The 19,977-nt window shown below is 41.4% G+C and overlaps 1 protein-coding gene across 2 annotated transcripts; it reads left to right on the forward strand.

Annotated features, from left to right (window-relative positions):
• Positions 1–2,584: 2,584 nt before the first annotated feature.
• SRGN (serglycin) lies at positions 2,585–18,536 on the forward strand. 2 transcript variants are annotated; one of them, XM_081862007.1, is made up of 5 exons: positions 2,585–3,001; positions 4,008–4,145; positions 5,387–5,473; positions 15,543–15,690; positions 18,228–18,536. In XM_081862007.1, the coding sequence occupies exons 2-5, from the start codon at positions 4,070–4,072 to the stop codon at positions 18,430–18,432; spliced, it is 516 nt and encodes a 171-aa protein (XP_081718133.1). In that variant the 5' UTR covers positions 2,585–3,001; positions 4,008–4,069; the 3' UTR covers positions 18,433–18,536. The 2 variants fall into 2 exon arrangements, with proteins under 2 accessions (XP_081718133.1, XP_081718134.1); XM_081862008.1 differs by lacking the exons at positions 2,585–3,001; positions 4,008–4,145; positions 5,387–5,473 and adding an exon at positions 10,121–10,470.
• The last annotated feature ends 1,441 nt before the right edge of the window (positions 18,537–19,977 follow it).

Raw genomic sequence — 19,977 nt, forward strand, 5'->3', positions numbered from 1 at the left:
GGGCTAGAAACTATTATTACTCATGATTTTAAGAAAGCTGAATTCTGTACTTTTCCCATGTGCTTACAAAATAACAGGATCACTTTGGCTGTAAAGAGAAGCTGGACTCAAGGCATAGCAGCCCCTTAGCCTTTTTTTTCTTTTCTTTTTTTGCAACATTGTGTGGACTTCTGAAACCATAACTGCTATGTGAACATCCAGTGGGCTAACCTGTGTTGAAAAGTTATGGAGCAACTTTCCCAATTTCCTGTTGCACTGTAACAGTGTAACAGCACAGATGCATGCATGTAATTTTCTTAGAAGCAAGTCTCACCGGTGGTCAATGGGACTTACTCTCTAGTGAGCATGTTTAGGTTTGGAGTCTAATAAGATCGTTGTCAGTTGAGCTGACTGCCAAAGTTAGGCATGGATGGCTGTAACGCTCCATAGCTTCCCAGGCAAGCTGTTCCGTTGAAAAATTTTGTGAGCACTTGAGTGGTTGGTGTGGTTGTTTATGTAAAATCTATCAATGAAAATAACGGTTTTATGTCCTTGGTCTGTTGTTCGGAGAATATTAGCAACAACAGCTGTACATCCCAACCGCACAATTTCCTCTCCCAACTGGTACTAATGTCAGTAAATGTTAGCTTTTGGTATGGAAATGCTGATAATCAAGTTTAATCTATTTACCGTGACCGCTGGCATACACATAGTTTTGCTGCTCTGAAGGAAAGGCTTTGTTTAATCAGGGCACAAGCCAGCCAAAGATTATTTAACAATTAGTTGTATCAATTTCAATGAGAGAGTTATGGGGAAGAGGCTTTCTCAGTGACAGAGCACAAGGTCCCAGGTGTTCATCCCTGGAATCTTTAGGTAGGACTATGAAAGTTTTTCATTTGAAACCATGGTGAGATACTGCCCGTCAGTGTAGAGAATACACTGGTCTAACTTGGTATGGCAGCCTCCAACATTTCTAGTATGCACCATTGAAATATAAAAAAGGATGCTTAGCTTTGGGTGGATGGTTTTGTAGATCTAATTATCTTATTGGAAAATAAGGCAAGGTTTCCTGGAGCATACCTCATCACATATCACCCAAAAACACACACTGCAAGTTACACAAAAGTTGCAGCAAGAGGGTGGGTTTGGGGAGAGATAAGCGTGTTTGTTGGTTAATGATCCCCGCTCTCCTTAATTGCCCCATTCTCCTAAATATGACGCAGTAATTTATAGGATCATGGCGTCTCCCCAACACAGCAGGAGTTATTGCTATGCTGGCGCGTTCTATGTACAATTGCTGATGAGTAAAACCTGTTGAAACCTAGTAGGGACGCAGGTGGCGCTGTGGGTTAAAGCCTCAGCGCCTAGGACTTGCCGATCGAAAGGTCGGCGGTTCGAATCCCTGCGGCGGGGTGCGCTCCCGCTGCTCGGTCCCAGCGCCTGCCAACCTAGCAGTTCGAAAGCACCTCCGGGTGCAAGTAGATAAATAGGGACCGCTTACCAGCGGGAAGGTAAACGGCGTTTCCATGTGCAGCTCTGGCTCGCCAGAGCAGCGATGTCACGCTGGCCACGTGACCCGGAAGTGTCTTCGGACAGCGCTGGCCCCTGGCCTCTTAAGTGAGATGGGCGCACAACCCCAGAGTCTGTCAAGACTGGCCCGTACGGGCAGGGGTACCTTTACCTTTACCTTTTAAAACCTGTTGAAAACATGCATAAGAGTGGGCTGCAAATAGTTAAATTTGGTAGGGGTTCATATTGCATGGCTTTGCAACATACCTGCTCAACGTCTGTTGTAGCCTCAACATGAAGCAATTGCTGTGAGAAACCAGTAACTTGCACAAAAAACTCCCTCTAAGCCACAAAGCGACAAGAAGCATAGCCTATAACTATGGCCTTGTTCTTGGAAACAGCAGATGAGGTGATAACAGTTATCATGCCAGAACTGCAAAAGGGGCTCACATGACTAAATGATACTGCATACGATAAAAATCGGGGTCAGGCCAAGAGGTTTTGTGACCTGAGGCACAGGAGAAGCTGGCATCCTCCAACGGGCAGAAGTCGGCCAGATTGGCAGTTGACTCTTTCTTCAACACTGACAATGAGACGGCAACATCCACCACCGCAGCCTGGATTGGTACACACAATTCTGTCATCGAACACTTGGGCAACGTTTCCCACCTCCAGCTGCTGCCACCAGAGGCACCTGCCTCAGCCTGCCTAGCAGAAGGACCCTGGAAGACATTATTCCTGCACACAGAAAACTTGATATTGAGGGGAGAGCTTGGCCTTCTCCCTATCACAACCAGCTTTTTCCATGCAGAATTGTGTTTGCAGGAAAGAGCATTCTTTCACATAGTCAGGTGGGCGGGCTGGGGGAAGAGCGAGTTCCTTACACAATATGTGTTATGTTCACTATGCATAGGATTGCCAGCACTTTAAATGGGGAAAAAAGCTGGTAACATGATGGGAGAGTACTACTCAGGATGTAAGGCCCAGACAGGCCCAGTGCTGGAGTCTAATGCAAATTTCTTGTCACAGGACAGAGGTCGGTGTTTAGAGGTGGGTCTGAGGGGGCCAGAGTCTCCCCCCCCCCACCCCCATCCTGTTTATTTTGTTATCCCGTTCATTTTTGCTATTAAAGACCACTGATGGATGCCATTTTGCCACCATGACTATATGCACACAGTGCCTTGGAAACAATGCAAAGTCCCTAGGCAGTCTGGGTAAATAAAATGAAGGCCACCCTGTAACAGTTGTTGAGAGAAGAAGCTCTGCCACTGCTGGAGAAAGATGATCCCTCCTGCCCGCAAATGGTCAATAATAAAAAGTCAGTGTGGTGTGGTGTCATGCAAAGTGTTAAGACTAGGATTCAGGAGACCCAGGTTCAAATTGGCTAAAAAGCTCATTGGGTGACTTGGGCCTGTCCCTGCCTCTCAGCCTGACCTACCTCACAGGGTGGTTGTGAGGGATAAAAAGGGGAGGGGAGAATAATGCATATCTCCTTGAGAAACATGGAAGAAAGGTGGAGTATAAATGTAATAATAAAAAGTAAAAGTATTGACTTTGCTAGAGGGGCATGGGCTTGTTGGTTTGTGTTGTTTTTCTTCTTGTTTTTCTTAAGTGTTTTGTGTTTTTATTTTGTATTTTTAAACTGTGCACCACCCTGAGATCTACAGATGAAAGGCGGTATAAAAATTTAATTATTAATAAATTTGATTATTAATAATAATAATAATAATAGACGTGTATGATTTTAAATGGTCCCATTGTTGACTACAGATTTTCATTCATTTTGAAATGAATACTGACTGCACCCCTAGGATTTTTGGTTGCGTGGGTAGAATCTAGTAGTAGAGAGCAGAGGAAAAAGTAGTCTGTTCACCTAAATACTTTTGTTTGACCCATTAGAAGGCTTTTCTTTTTTTAACTGCTGCTGCTGCTGGTGAAATGTGAACTTTGTCTTTTCTTGGCAGCTGGGCAGAAAACTGAAATGTTATGGCTTGGTAAATTGATTGATTGACCGACTGACTGCTGGGTAGTTAGTTAGGCTTCTATAATGTGAATAAATTCTTAGAGGAAAAAAATATATCTGTCAATATATTAATTCTGGAGGAAGCAGGTGGGAATATGTTGACAGCTTTTGGTATCTCCCACAACAGTTTAACAGTTATACAGTCAAGACATGCAACTGAGGTAGCCTGTGTCCTCTGTCAGAAGGACATCTGTTCTATGATGTTTCATAGATTGGAACTGTGTGGAACAGCTGTTTGCTGTTGATTTTACAAATGTTTCCTAATTCATCTTACTTGTGGTTTTTACATTTGCAGCTTTTTGAACTTTCTGCTTAAAACAATGTTGAGCTCCCCCCACCCCCAGTCATAGAGGATCATATGCTGAATTTCTGTTTAATATCTATAAGATAAGAGGGTCACAGTATGTATAGGCAGAATGGACGAATTTGTCAATTTCATTTTGTCTCTGTTTTTTCATTCTTGCAATTATAAATTCAGTTTTCCACATTTCCACAGCAGCTTAATTTCCCCCCCTCAGTAAGTGCAAAGGACCACTCTGCAACCAGTTTGCACAAAAGATGCTTAGGCAGGCAATCACAAGAATCTGGCATCATGTATATGGAACTTTTTCTCCGAAACCCAAGTGTAGCGCAGGTAATGTTTTCTACATTTTTATTCCTCTGTGAAATGAACACCTCGTTCTCTGACCACCGGCAAGACTCCAACACAACAAGAAGCGTGCATGCCCACCCACTCACTCAATAATGAGCATTTGGTTCAAACCTTTTTTTGCTTGGGTTTGCTAGGGGTGAAATTGTAAGGGGCCACCAATTTGTGTCTTTGCCTTGGGTCAGGTGTAGCAGGATTGTAATGGGACACAGGACACACTGTTGTGCTGTGTTGGAACTGCAGTAGTTGACCTGCTTTTGACTGCAGATCAATAGCACTGATTCTAGCAAGGGAAGGGTCTCAATCTGCTGTTCATCCCTGCTTGTTCTAAATAACTTCAGCCTTTCCTTCTATTATCTGACAGACATTTCTGTGCTACAAGAATCATTGATCCGGATAATTTTGATGAACTTAGTCCGGAAGCAGGGGGAGTGTTGGATTTTACAAATCTCAGATGCTACCCCAACATTATCTATGGCTTTGTGAAATACATAATACCCTTTGGCAACTCTTTACCCCCACCGTGCATGCAGTGACTACAGAATGCCTTTGTGTTATATCTGGCATATTTAACCTTCTGTATATAAATCATGGCAAACAAAATAAACCAAATAATTTTGTAAGCAGGGACCTGGATATTATTTCATAGGCAGGGAAACATTTTGAATCCGCAAATGCTTATTTGCTCATTATCAGCTACTTGCGAAATAACCCCAAGTATGCAACAATAAGCTACATGTGCCTGCTTGGATAGGCAGAGTCAAAAGTATTCGCAGGAAAGAAATCTCTCTCCCAATTTTAATGCCTTGGAAGAATGCAAAGCTCTTAATCTACTTTCCATGTGGCTTGAAAATAGTGTATGCATGTTGGTCCAAAGTGTAAGAAAAAGTTACAGAAGAAAGTAGTATATTGGGCTAACCTAAATGTTGTGTTTCTTCTAGTAGGATACTGTGTACTACTAGATGATAATGACGGTGGTAATTTAGGAAAGATGATGAATATCTGGTTAGTTCCAATGCAACTTTAAGAAAAACAAAACAGCCAGTAGAGGCATGTGCTCATAGTTTGTAGACAGTATAATTTGAATTTGATATGACTGTATTTAATAATAATAATAACAGATAAAGCCATTTGATTAGGTGTCCCTTCCCCCAATGGGGAATGAAGTTAGTATGTAAATAACTTTGTCACTGAATAGTTGTGATTTGGGCCTCATTCTGTTCCAGGGATTTCCAGCCTCACACCCACAGGTGCCATGGAGCCTCATGCAGATGTCCCGTACACTGAACGTTTCTTCTTTTTCTTTAAAAAAGGTAAGCCTCTAGCCATCCTAGAAAGAAAGTCACCCTTCTAAACAATTTATGTGAAATACGCAAGTCTGCCTGCTCCTGTCAGTGTTTTTAGCCAATGCAGGAAGTCAACACTGTGACTGATGAGTTGATTGGACCCCAGGCAATAGGAACTCCTAGAGACCTAAAGAGCTGCTGTTTCCCCTTCCACTTTAATGTTCTTTTTCCTGATTCCACCTTATTTTCTATGCAGAAATTGAACACGTTAAGCCTTTTATTGGATGGCAATACAACTGAGTGAGACAATACAGACAACCAGTTTATACCAAGTGGTTGAATATATACATCATAGTAATAATGAGTTAAAATTGCAAATGACCAAGCCATGTTTTGTTCTACAGATGAAACAGGCCTTCTTTTCTTTTGGTCATCATAATTATGACTTAGATACATGCTATAATGTGATAGCTTAGTTGGTAGAGCATGAGACTCTTAATGTCAGGGTCATGGGTTTGAGTCCCATATTGGGCAAAATATGACCCTTGTGGTCCCTTCCGACTCTATGTGTGCTTATGTTTTGGTCTCTGAAGAAAGGGTTAAAGACAGGGAGGCAGTTTATCCTTATGAAAAGATTACTGCTGTAGTGCAAGATAAGTTGTGAGGGATTTATCAACTTCTTTGAGGGAAGTGTTAAAATTAGATTTTGTCTGAGTGGCTATTTTGAACACACCTCCACCCACACCTCCACCAGGAGCCTACTGTAGTACACATTTACAACTCATTTTTAAACTCTCTTTCTCCAAACTTAGGGCTATCTCATACATGACAGTTATGACTATGGCTTAAATTAGTATTCAGGAAAAATGTGCAACTTACATTGGCAATCATGCACATTAAATCTCTCTCCCACATCCTGGCCTGCTTGAATGACTTTTGCATTTGACCAAAGCAAAGCATAAGACATCTGGAAGCCCTTTTTAGGGCCAAATGACAAGATACTACTTGAATGTTTAGGATTGAAGTCTTGTGCCATCAAAGCTTTGAAACTGATGCTGTAAAAGTTGCTCGTGTGTGTGTGGTGTGTGTGTAAGAGAGAGAGAGAGAATTTGGGGTAACAAAAGAATGCGTGGGAAAGCCCTGTAGATGGGTGACTGAGGGGAGGAATGAAAGGCAAACAAAGCACAACCCAGTCTGTCAAACTCTGCTCACTATTGTGAATGACCGCCAGAAGCAGAGTAGCAATGAATATCCAGGAAAAAACAGGAAACTGTGGAAGCTAAAGTGCCAAATGTACAGAGACATCAAAACCAGATCTTTATGACCCATTCACAATATAAAGCCCCCATATGGAAGCACCTTAAGAGTAGGTAATAGTGGGATTCATAGTCATACACAGGATAAGGCAGCTTCCTATGTGGTCATGATTTTGTGCCATTCTCTCTGACCAACTGGGATGTCCACAGCATGCCCACTCCATTTTGAACCCTGGCTTCCTCTATTCTCAGCATTGCTTCTCCATTTGTTGGTTCCTATCCAGCCAACGCTTTAAGATCTTCAGTACCGGGAGAAGATTTCTGGCACCCACCTATTTGTATTAAGTGTACGTGGGATAGAATATATGAGATGGAATATGGAGGTAGCTGTGAATTTGTTGTGTGACCTCATACTGGCCCAGAATATCACTCTCATTTCCATATGCTGTAATGGAACACAGAGGATTTCAACTCTTCCCATCTCCTTGGGAATGTTCCTGTCCTCAGAATCAATGTGAAAGACTCAGTCTTGTTCAGTATTGTCTACACTGGCAGACAGTGGCTCTCGAGGGTTTGAGGCAGCGGACATTGTTTGGATGGAGTGACCAGCTTATTATTGGTGGGAAAGTTCTGTGTGGATTTTATTTCTTCAGTCATTTCAAAAGCTTCCATGGAAAGTTTGATAGTGATATAGTTAAAACACTTTCTGTGACATAAAGGAAGTTGCAGTAGATTGTGTCCTAAGTGCTCAGCCACAAAGTGATTCCATCAAACTAGCTACCCACTTAAGCTGATTATCGTGTTGTAATACGAAAGAACACCATAAAAATAGGAAACAGCAGGCACTCTTAACTGCTGAATGTATGGCCTGCCATTTCCTTGAGGTGTATCTGCTTGGTATTAACGTCACTTGTTAGAGGTTTTGACCATGATGCATGTTCAAATGTTTAGGAATTCAGGTAATTTGAAAATGCTTGGTGTGCAAAAGCATAATAGAATCATAGAGTTGGAAGGGACCACAAGGGCCATGTAGTCCAATGCCCTACAATGTAAGAATCTTTCACCCAACATGGGGATTGAACCCATGACCCTGAGATTAAGAGTCTCATGTTCTACCAGCTGAGCTATCCAGCTATCACTTCACTCTCCTTAGAGTTTAATCTCTTAATCTTTACTGGAAAAGTTTGAAAAGAAGGAGGGGAGGTGGGAAGGTATTGATCACAGAGAAAACTCTTGAAATAAATGGTTGCTCCCATTCACATGTTCCTTGTGGCTTGCCAAAGAGTTGCTACGGTTTCTAATAATGGCTCGGTGTGGCTTTAACCCCCACCCTACAAAAAGTATGTTCCAGTTCATCTTATCAGCTATCCGGCAAGAAGTTTGTGCAGATCATTTGATTTGCTGCAGAAAGAACGACTGAAATTACTATGTGCTTCTGATGCTCTCTAAAAAGCTAAAAGTATCTGTGAGGGGACAAATAGCTTTATACACCACTTTGAGGGGTTTTTTCTACAATCAAGCAGCATATAAATTTAATGAAATAAATAAATGCAACCAAAGATGGGTATTGTCAGACTTAATGAACAGTTTCCTGCGCAATCATTAGGTTCCCCACCCCCGCAAGCAGTGTTAGTACTGTATTCTGTTTTCCCAGTGTTTCCTTACCTAATAATTTCCCCGTCTTATGTGATCTTTTACACAATGTGAACATCACTTCTATAAATGTGCAATCTTGTGCATGTCTAATGCTCATATCTGTTTTAATTGCTTCCAGACAAAACTCCATTGGCAACCCCGATAACCCCAGAAAATTGTGGGATGGAATTGGGGGCCGTATCCTGGTTTTCTGCTCTTTCCCACTGTTTTTGTTGGTGAATACAGTAATGGGGAAACAAAACATATGTACATGTGCTTAAAGGGTGGGGAGTGGTGTATGATGATGTCACACCATGTCCACCAGTGTGAATGAAATTTAGTGTCATATATAATTTAGTGACATGGTCAGATATCCATCAAAAAGCCACAGTTTCATAATGTGACAGGAACATTTGAAAGTGGGACAGATGAACTGGCATTACAACTGTGCTAGCTCCCACCCTCAGACACAGTACTTGGACTCTCAGCTCAGGGAAACCAGAGAGCTTTATTCAATAAATCAGTATATGGTATCAGCATTAGTTCAAAGTGCAGGACACATGATTCACAAGTCTATAAGATTCTAAGATTCATGGCTAGGCAGCAGCTAAGATATTATCTCAACATTTGACATGTTCCTCCTGCTCAACTTTTGAAGTGGGGCAGGACGAGTAATTTGCATGGTTCTTGTCCCAGGCAAAAAAGACTACACTTGCAAGCATGCACTCCTGTGGGTGTGCTGGGTCTGTTCACACCAACACAATCATTGGCACATCTTTGACAATGGGGCCTGAGTTGGTTTCTCCAACTCAACTTCTGCCTCTGATTCAGCTGGCCCTATTCATTGGCCAGCAGCCTCCTTGGTTACCATGGGAACTTCACTCTCAAGGGGTTGGGTAAGATTGACTTAGACAGTTTCCACTCCCCATCTCTGATGTCCAGTAACAAAGGGGTCAATCAATCAACTCACTGCTTGGCCTCTCCCCATCTCTGAACTCTGAACTCTGTATCCTTCTCCTTCTCTGCTACATCCTGCCCCAGTTAATGCCACAGGACCCATGACACTAACCTGGAAAACTAAAGTAATAAGATCCGTATGGTGCCAATATGGCCTGAGCTGCTTCTTGGAACTTTGGTTAGGTGTGTCTGCCCCATTGACAGTGCAGTAAATATATATTTCTGTTCAGAAGCAGGCTCTATTGACTTTAATGGGACTTACTCTCAGGTAAGTGTTTATTGGATTGCAGATTAAATTACTGAAAATATATACTCTCCCTTGTGAAGGAAACCAACCCTAGGAAGTTTTAGTAAGAAATAACTACTGCTCAGAAAAGAGAGAGAAGGATTTAAAAATATTTCTTTCTTTCTTTAAACCACCCATCATCTGAAACTCTTGTAGCCGCTTACAATATTTAAAACAAGCAACAAGATACTAATATTTAGTATTATTTATTATAGCTATATTATACTATAGTTATGGTATATAGTCATTTAAAACAATATTGTTATTTGGTATTATTTATATATAATACTATAATTATGATATATGGCCATTATAAAACTGGTTGGTATAAAACTGGTTGGTAGATGCCCTTATCATTATAAAACTGCACCCTTAACTACTCTATATTGTATTGACTTGCTGTGTGCATAGATTCTGAAAATTATTTTTTTAAGGCTGCAATCCTTAATGCTAAAGACCCCCTGTGAGTTTTCTTAGAATGAAGCCTGCAATCCAGTGACTTTGGAGTAACTCCCGCTGAATTTGGTGGGACTTTACTTCTGGGTAGCCATGCACTGGATTGCGCTGTAACCTGTCAGTCTTGTTTGGGCAACTTCCTTCTTCTGCTGAGTGGTTTGAGAGCTGTAGAATTAGGGCTCCAGGTTTTGATGTTAGATGCGTCACTTTTCTGTGCTCAGGAAGCTGTGACGCAAGTCATGGGTTGGGTTTGAGGTTTTGGAAACCTTTTGTAAAGGCAAATCACTCTCCTTGCCCTTTTGCATTTGCAAAGTAGCAGTGACAGTTGGAGGATAACGGAGGCATGCAGGCCAAAATGCAGATGCTTGTCAGACATAACGGGAGGATTTTCGTGGTGCTTTGTGTAATCCTCTTTATGGGATGCACAGTACAAGGTAAAACCGCACGTGGCTGTTTTCTCTTTTTTCTTTTTCTGTAATCTTCTTGTTGTGCTACGCAGCCTGATATAGGAAAAACAAGGCTAGTTAGTTGTGCAATCCTACACCTGTCTACTTGGAAACAAGTCCTACTGAATTCAATGGGACTTAACTCCCAAGTAACTGTGCAGAGGATTGCTGTCTAAAACAGAGCTGCTCCATGTCTTTCTCATGTGGATTTTAAGATTAGCATTATATACAACACCAGTCATGTGTTACTCCAACCCCACATATAAATGTGGAGGTAGCCTTGCTACAGCAGAGCACTTTCTTTGCATGGGTGGCTACACTGATGTGCTGCTTTTATTCTTTTGAAAAAGGAGATGTGTCTGCTCCTGCTCCACAAACACAGGAGTACACTGCCTCTAAAGACTTAAATTAGAAAGGGCAGGGGGAAGGAAAATAAAAGTGTACTCCTTTTATAAAAGAAGGCTGACTGAGTTACTGGGCATTGCTTAAAAAAAAGGAAAAGGTTGTCTTCTTAATGCTCAATACTCCTTGTTTTGTTTTCAGTAGGCATGATGTGCTCTCCTATGCGTGAGTAGTGCAGTTGGGGAGCACGTATATATGGGGAGGGGGGGAATATGGTCACTGAATGACATTGGTATGGTCTGTGGGGGGAAGTGTGTCACTTATTTCCAGTGATATCACAGACGCTAAAAAGTTCAACTATCCTCTACCCAGCACCTTACAATTGCAACGGCTATATGAGCTGTGTGCCTATGTGCACAAGTCAGTGAAGGGAATTCCATTTTTCACAACAATATATTATGGTTCGAGCACCTGGAAAATGCATTTGGTGTACTAGCTGGGAAAGCTGCTGTACTTGCACTTTTGTTATGCAGCAGCTAGTCATTAGGAACGTAGAACCTATTATAATTCGGCTATAAAGTAATCATAAGAAATACTTTCAACATCAACAAGTTCCAGTCTCTGTAAAGGTAGCAGAATAAGACACATATATTTGGAAATAAGTTTCATAAGTAAAGCTTAATAGTTTACACCCTTACTTTAAAATGCTATTATAATTTTCAAATGATTGATGGTACAGTGGTACCTTGGTAGTTCAACGCCTTAGTTGTCGAACAAATCAGCTCCCGAACGTCGCAAACCCGGAAGAGGGTGTTCCGATTTGAGAACGTTTTTTGGAAGCCGAATGTCTGATGCTGCTTACGCGGCTTGCCTTTGTTTTTGAACTGTTTCTGGAGTTGAACGGAATAAATTTGAGAACCAAGGTACAACTGTAATTTAAAGCAACGTTTCCCAGGCTGTGGGTTGTGAGGCCTGTGCAAGTGGGCTTTAGAATCCTAAACGAGTATGATGAATGCCACTTACAACTTGTAACCAATCATGGGAAAGCCTCAAGTCTTACATTTGAACACTTGGGAAATGTTCTCTACTGGTTGGCAATAGATGTGGTGATGGTTCACCACAAAGTGGTCATACAGGGAGTTGTTTTGAGTGACTGTTACAGTTCCCCTATGATGTGCAGGAAGATTCCCCCAATTAGGTGATATTGCAGTTAAAATACATGAAACTGACAGCTGCCAAATACCTAAGACCCAAAATTCATGTGACAGTAAATGGATGAGTCACCATACCAAGTACGTTTGGACTTATGGGTTTGAAATTTCCTGTATTTGGTAAGTTATAGAAAATAATAATTAAAAATGATATCTTATTATTACTTTATAAATCAAATATTACCTTAGGTGTGTTTCACCTATGTTCTCTATATTATAATAACCAAATATGCACCAGGGAATCCAATTCTATGCAGGTCTATTCAGAAAAAAAGTCCCTGAGTTTAATGAGGCTTACTCTCAACCCTAAGGCTGCAACCATAAAGGGACTTAACCCAAGCAAACTTATTAAGGATTAAACTGTCAGTTCCACATACTCATTTTGTAAGTCCTCTGAGCTGTTTCTAGTAACCTATTGTTATAGAGTTAGGGTAGAATCCAACCCTGTGTTTGGTCCATCAGCACAAGGATTTCTGCTTGTGTAATGGAATGTTCTCCCTTCTGATCCCCCATGTTCCCCCTAAAATCTGTTTGAGGGGTCCCACTAACCACCTGCACCAGATTTGGGGGGCACCATTGGGAGGAACGAGAGAAGGGGAAATTCTACTGTAGAAATGGAAAGTTTGCACTGACAGGATGCGTTAGTATACTACCCTCGGCTGGAAAATGTAGACACTGTTTTTCTCTCAGCCAATTTCTAGGCGCCTTGTTGATTTTGTTTGATTGGTGTGTGGTATGAAAGAAAAAAACAAGCTGTTTGAAAAGGCATTCAGCTTCCTCTGTTAGGGCTTCAGGTTGTCTTGTGGTACAAGAAGAAATTTGTGTAAGTGTGAAGAAATTGAGGGCTCTGTACCTCAGGAGTTACCACACAGGATACATGAACAGCTAAAAAGAAATGCAATTCACAGTCCAACGATCTGGACGTATTTATCCTCCCCCACACCATACATTTAAAGCACATGGCCTCCCCCAAAGATCCCTGGGAACTGTAGTTCTCAGGGTGCTGGGAATTGTAGCTCAGTGGGGGGGGGGGTAAACTCTAGTTTCCAGGATTCTTTGGAAGAAGCCATGTGCCTTAAGTGTATAATGTAGATGTATAGCAAACTCATTCTATGAGTGATGGTGCTTATGTAGCCAACGGGGCACCATCCACACACAAGAGGGGAGGTATCAGCACTTAGGGGCACCTTAAGGTTGGCAGAAAAAACAACAACCCCAAAATCTTCAGATTAAAAATCCCTAAGGGTGGATCCCTCACAAATGACTGACTGATGACTGAGCATGCTGTGTAGGCACAGAACACCGGCTGACTAGCTGACTTTTGGCAGGGAGAGGAAATGGAAATGGTACAGAATGGAATAGAGTATTGCAAAGTACCATGTTCTGGAAGATGTCCTGAACAATGAGCACTTTACACTGCATCATTATGCTGAAGGTCTGACTTGTGAGACCTCTCATTTTCAAGTTTCCTTGGGATAATAACATAGTGCCACATGTTGAACTGTGGCTCATCTTTTGGTGTTTCACAGTAAGCATATATGGCAATATGTCCTCTTTGTATTCAAACTATTAATCTCTCCATAGAAATGGCTAAATCTGTCAAATTCAGTTTATTCTCTGTTTCTCATTTACCTCATCATGAATTCAATTCTCTACATTTCCACATCCGTTTGTGGGAGAAATTGTCCTACTGAAAATTCACCAGCATTTTAGTGTGAATTTCTCCTTATTGACACCATTGTGCATGCAATTTTGCGTAATATACACCTTTTTGAAAAGCATTTCTCTCTCTATATTGTTGTATGATATTTTCATCAATATATACTTTTTAATGCACACTTTACATGACTAAATGACTAAACAACAACAAACCCCAGTCCAGTCCAGTCTATGTCTTTCTTCTTATCAACACATTGCTTGATTGGAGAATCAATTCAGGAAAGTGTGATCTTTGAAGGATGCCTGTGTTTTCAGTTCATGTATTGTTTCGGAAAGGTTGAATTAGGTAGATTTGCCTTTAATGTTAATTTCTTCCACATTCCTAGCTCTGGCATCCAAAGAACTGATTTGGTTTACATAAGGGCACTAGCCCAGCGGATGTTTTGATTCCTCCCTTCCCTTTGAATGGCAGGCAGCATGCCATACACACAAGCCGCTTTTGTAACACTCCTAGATTTAAAAACTGGCTGCTGTTTGAGCAAAAGAAGTGCAGAATCCCGCTTGGGCTGATGAAAAACAGTTTTCACGATTTTTTTATCTCCTTGTTCAACTGCTGCCTATGGCACTTTTTAAAAAATAGCTCAAATAAAATGCTGTTTGAAACTACTATACACAGGCTAAAGATAGCAATCCAAAAGTGTCAACAGGAAACAACTTTCAATAGCTACCCCCCCCCAAAAAAAAAATCCTTAATAAAACCAGCCTGTGCTTTTCAGAAGGCTAGGAAAATAACTTAGGCAAATTTTAAAGCAAGTATAACAGGAAAGACACTGCCATAACTTTAACTTAAGTTAAAAAGCAACAAAGGATGGACACAACTATAAAGCTTGCTATGTGATTAGTTAATACTATTAAAGAACAGGATGAAAGTTTAATTCCACAAATTGAAATGCTTATTTCTGCTTCTTTGATCTTTGGGTTGGGGGGAGGCCTGCACTGGAATGTGGTTAAGCTAAAACAGAAGGAGTTAAAGTCAGAAAGTATCTAGGAAACATCTGCAGTAACTATTTATCACAAGTAGTAAACAGGCCTTTATGAGGATTTAATCTATTCTTATTGCCTTTATCCAAACCACTTTCCTATCCTTTGTATTAATATACCTGTTGTTTCCGAACAGCGAAAACCCAGAAATAAATGCTTCGGTTTTCAAATGTTTTTCGGAAGCCGAATGTCCAAAGCGGCTTCTGCTTGAGTCCAGGAGGCTCTTGCAGCCAATCGGACGCCACACCTCGGTTGTTGAACATTTTGGAAGCCGAATGGGCTTCCGGAATGGATTATGTTCAACAACCGAGGTTTGACTGTATTCTCTATTCAGCCCCAGCTTACTAAGATTATTTTCAAACTGGTAAGTATGAGATTGTACCTGCCAATTCGAATATACTGAGGAAGAGGCTATGGAATTTTAAGGCTGATCTCTCTGTGTCTTCCATCAGCCACCAACTCTGCTTTGGTTACTCCCTGACTCGGAGCCTCCATATTTTTAAATGTTACTGTGCACATATGTTCAGAGGTGCCCATTTTAATATTAAGCTACTGATGGTTTTCCCATGAAGTGATATTTGTGAGAAGCTACTCATCCAGAGTAGGTTGCTAATCTTCAGACCTTGGCAAAAGACAACCCTGTTTGGAACTTGAATATTGAATTTTCTGTTCTGTTTTCCATAAAGTACAGTGATTGCATTAAATGTGAGGAGTCTGTATTAGTATTTAATGCAGGGTTATCTGTTGATATTTAATTGTTAAGGGTTATGAATACACCTGATTCTAACAAATGTACATTTTCACCAGGGGCTCCTGTTCAGTCCGGCCACTATGCGTGGGTCAGGTGCAGACCTGGTGCCAGTTCTGCAAATTGCATTGAACAGCGAGGGCTAAGCTTTGTGATTCCTGATGGAAGTGCTAACATGATCCTCCCTCCCATGGCTGATCCAATGCTGTAAGGAAAAAAAAACTTTTGTCTTTAGTACTTATTATGAGTTTTCACTAAGCAATGTTTACTAAGCAGTGTTTACAGGATGATGATGCAAAACGCAATAGATTTTAGGCAGCTGTACTGATGCCATAGGGACGCGGGTGGCGCTGTGGGTAAAAGCCTCAGCGCCTAGGGCTTGCCGATCGAAAGGTCGGCGGTTCGAATCCCCGCGGCGGGGTGCGCTCCCGTCGTTCGGTCCCAGCGCCTGCCAACCTAGCAGTTCGAAAGCACCCCCAGGTGCAAGTAGATAAATAGGGACCGCTTACTTGCGGGAAGGTAAACGGCGTTTCCGTGTGCTGCGCTGGCTCGCCAGATGCAGCTTTGTCACGCTGGCCACGTGACCCGGAAGTGTCTCCGGACAGCGCTGGCCCCGGCCTCTTGAGTGAGATGGGCGCACCAACCCCAGAGTCTGTTAAGACTGGCCCGTACGGGCAGGGGTACCTTTACCTTTACTTTTTACTGATGCCATGAAATATTTTTCATTTAACCACTATACATCTGCATCCCCATTACTTGGATTCAAAAAAACCACAGGCAAATAGAATTGCTGCTCCTTTCCCCCTGGCAGGGTTCCTGTGCATTTTACAGCAGCCTGACAGATCACCCTCTGCTTCTTTTCCAAGCTCCTTTCACAGAGGTGTGTGTGGAGTGGGGACCTATCCTTTGCTAATGAAGCTCTGCAAAACACCATCTATTTTATTTCTTTATATCCTGCCTTTCTCCCATTATAGGAGCAAAGGTGACTCACAACATGAACGAAAACAGATACAGCTAAAAATATACAATATAAATATAATCAATATAAATATTTTAAGAAAATAAATAAAAACAAGTAGCCATATTAAGCACAGCACTGAAAATACTATAGCTATTTTAAAGGAAACACAAACACAAAAAGAATATTCAACACCCACCCTGCCTAGCCAAAGGTTTGTCTGAACATAAAACCCTTTGCCTACCAGTGAAAGGAAAGCAGAGAGGGTGCCAACTTAGCCACCCGTGAAAGAGAGTTCCACAATCTGGAAGCAGCCACTGAGAAGGCCCTCTCTTGTTTTCACCAAACGTGCCTGGGAAGGGACTAAGAGAAAGTCTTTCTCAAGATCTCAAAGCCTGGGAAGGCTCATATAGGGAGATACATCATATCTACTAGGGATGGGCAGGCATTAGACTTGTAGGATCTGCTTAATCTGGTTAATTTTAGAAGCCTGAGGCCAACTAAATAGAGGTGCAGCACAGTGTCTTGGATGTTATATGCAAGGAATAAAGATTGCCTCTGGGTACATGCTCAGCCTAGGGCAAAAAACCCTAGTTTCCCCCAGCTTTGTTCCAACAGCCCAACTTAGAATATGGAGGGGGGAGGTTGCTTTTAGTTGTTGCTTTGTTTGGACTACTGGAAGTCAAACCCTAGCGGATATACTGCAAACCATCCAGCAATCTTTCAGTAGATCCCAATCTACATTCTGCTCATACTTTATCTACGCATTGGCGGGGCTGTAGAGACCCCTGACCATTAGGTCTAGTCATGGCCGACTCTGGGGTTGCGGCGCTCATCTCGCTTTATTGGCCGAGGGAGCAGGCATACAGCTTCCGGGTCATGTGGCCAGCGTGGCTAAGCCGCTTCTGGCGAACCAGAGCAGCCCACGGAAACACCGTTTACCTTCCTGCCGGAGCAGTACCTATTTATCTACTTGCACTTTGACGTGCTTTCGAACTGCTAGGTTGGCAGGAGCAGGGACCAAGCAATGGGAGCTCACCCCGTCACCGGGATTCGAACCGCCAACCTACTGATCAGAAAGCCCTAGGCTCTGTGGTTTAACCCACAGCACCACCCGTGTCCCTTGGTAGGGCTGTATATGTAAACAATGAAGCAACCATGCCTCTCATTTATTACAGCAACCCTGTCAAGTTGCTTGGGCTCTGCCCTTAAGATTTTAGCTCAAATCCTCCGAAGTCTATGTTTCATCAATTCCATTTTCACATTTACTCCACCTTTCTATTAGAATCGACAACACCTGGAGTCCACCTCTCAGTTTCTTGGAAGAATACGACTCTCATCAGACTCTCCCTGATGTCTGGCTGTAAAAGGGCACTCTTCCCTAGCTACACAGCATATACAGTATTTCTGATGTAAATGGTCCAATCTCAGGGTTGGCCCACCCATGAGGCTAGGCCAGATGACTGCCTCAGATGGCAGGATGCGCTGGGGCAACAGATCCAGATGTAGATCTTTATTCTCCCCTTGTTGCCGATGTAGATCTTCATTCACCACTTCTTTCCTACTGGGGAGGGAGCACATCATTTTGTGCTTTGCCTCAGGTGCCAGAATGGCTTGGGCCAGCCCTGTCCTATCCTTCATTTCAACATCATTAAATTGGTTCAGTTCATTCCCAAGCTTAGTTCGGAGAATGAGGATTTCAAAGTTATATCCAAGGTTTAGAATAAATTATTATTATTATTATTATTATTATTATTATTATTATTATTATTTGGCTATCTTTCAGAATGAAGAAATTTCAAGACCACCCTGAACACTTTCTAGTTTCTGGAGATGAGTATGGATCAGGAAATGAAATTGAAGAAGAATATGGGTCAGGCATCGAATTTGACACAGATGATGCCACTATTTCTGACCAGATCACACCTGATCCAAATCTGAAGTTTAAACTAAAAGATGAAGCTTTGTTTTTCCAAGATAACAGACTGTAATCTGTTATGGCAATTGCAATCTAATTTCTTGCATGCTTTTGTGTTTTATGATTAAGTGAAATGACACCCAGTCAAAAGTGTTATAAAAACTATCAAACAAACTATGCCTTAATTTTTTAGTGCTTCTCTTTGGTATAAAATGTGCTGAATGCAAGCGCTCTCTTTTTTAAAGATGTAAACTCGCCTTCCAAGATTTGGAATTTCTTTTTAGTTGTCGTAAAATAGAATCTGAACATATCAGCCATTTGTTCAAATAGCACTTGAGTTAGGGGGAAATACAATTTTTTAAAAGCAGCAACTTTGGTCACATCCACAACATATGTTTAAAGCACATGACTATTCCCCAAAGATTATTGGGACCTATAGTTTTGTGAAGAGTGTTGAGAATTGCTGCTCTGTGAGGGGTAAACTACAGTTACCAGGATTCTTTGGGAAGCTTTGTGCTCTAAATGTCTGGTATGAATGTGAAACTGAATTAGGTAATGGAATGTGAGGTAAATTTCTTCCGAATGGCTCACTTCCTTTTACTTGGCTTTTGACTTAGGGATGGCTCACTCTTTTTAGCAGCCCAAGGCAAGCCAGCAAGAGTGTGCCCCATAGCCCTTGTGTGCTTCTCAATGATCTGGAGACACATTCAACATTTAGCCATGGAGTTGGCCATGTAAGAAGCAGTGAAATAACCCAGACATTTCCACTGCTTCGGGTTTGGTGGACATCCTTTGAATTATACCATGCTACACAGTTTCCTAGTCTGTATAACACTTTTCAAAAGTTTCATTAGTTTGCTATTCTTTTAAAAAAAAATTGACATTCCGGATAGTGATGGAGAAATCTGTCAGTTTCTCATTCTTCCCATCTTAAATTCAGACCACCAAAATTCTGCACCAGTTTGCATTAAAAAAGGGAAAAAACACTGTTACAAAAATTTGTATGCATTTGCCCTAATGTGGTGTAAACACTTTTTCTAATATACACATTTTTGCAAGCAATTTCACCTAATATAATGCATTTTGTATGTTATTTTCACTAATAAAATGTATATATTTTGGGGTACACCTTCCCTGGATATACACATTTTAAACATATTTTCGAGTTGGAGAACTGCATTGAAACATTTGGCGAAGTGGATAGGAAGTGAAGGATAGCTGTCTTTGCGTATTGTTTCAGGAAATACAAATTAGGTCGGTTCATATTCAAATACAAACCAAACCAAACCAGATTTCTTCCCCATCCCTAATGCCAGACCACAAAATAATTATACTTATGTTCTATCCCTTCTGGAATTTGTTATTTGCAATCTGAGAAACTATACTGTTCTAATCACCCAAGTGTTCTTGTCCTGTTTCAGTTATATCATCATAATGTGGCCTTGTGTTTGCAAATCTGCACATCTTGAATCTTTTATTCATCTTAAAAGCAGCTACAGAACTTCTTTTATAGTATACTTTAAACTGCTTTCTAACTTTGCCCTGATACTTGCATTTATTCAACTATTATTCTATTAAAATCTAGATGCAATGAAAGACTCTTTTATTTCTTCAGTAA

Source organism: Podarcis erhardii, assembly GCF_964252035.2.
Source record: "Podarcis erhardii genome assembly, chromosome: 5".
Taxonomy (NCBI): Eukaryota; Metazoa; Chordata; class Lepidosauria; order Squamata; family Lacertidae; genus Podarcis; species Podarcis erhardii.

Coding starts and splice junctions, on each gene's coding strand:
- SRGN (XM_081862007.1), top strand. CDS start 4,070: ATGCTTAGGCAGGCAATCACAAGAATCTGGCATCATGTATATGGAACT. Junction 4,146..5,386: donor GAAACCCAAGTGTAGCGCAG/GTAATGTTTTCT, acceptor ATTCTGTTCCAG/GGATTTCCAGCCTCACACCC. Junction 5,474..15,542: donor CTTCTTTTTCTTTAAAAAAG/GTAAGCCTCTAG, acceptor CATTTTCACCAG/GGGCTCCTGTTCAGTCCGGC.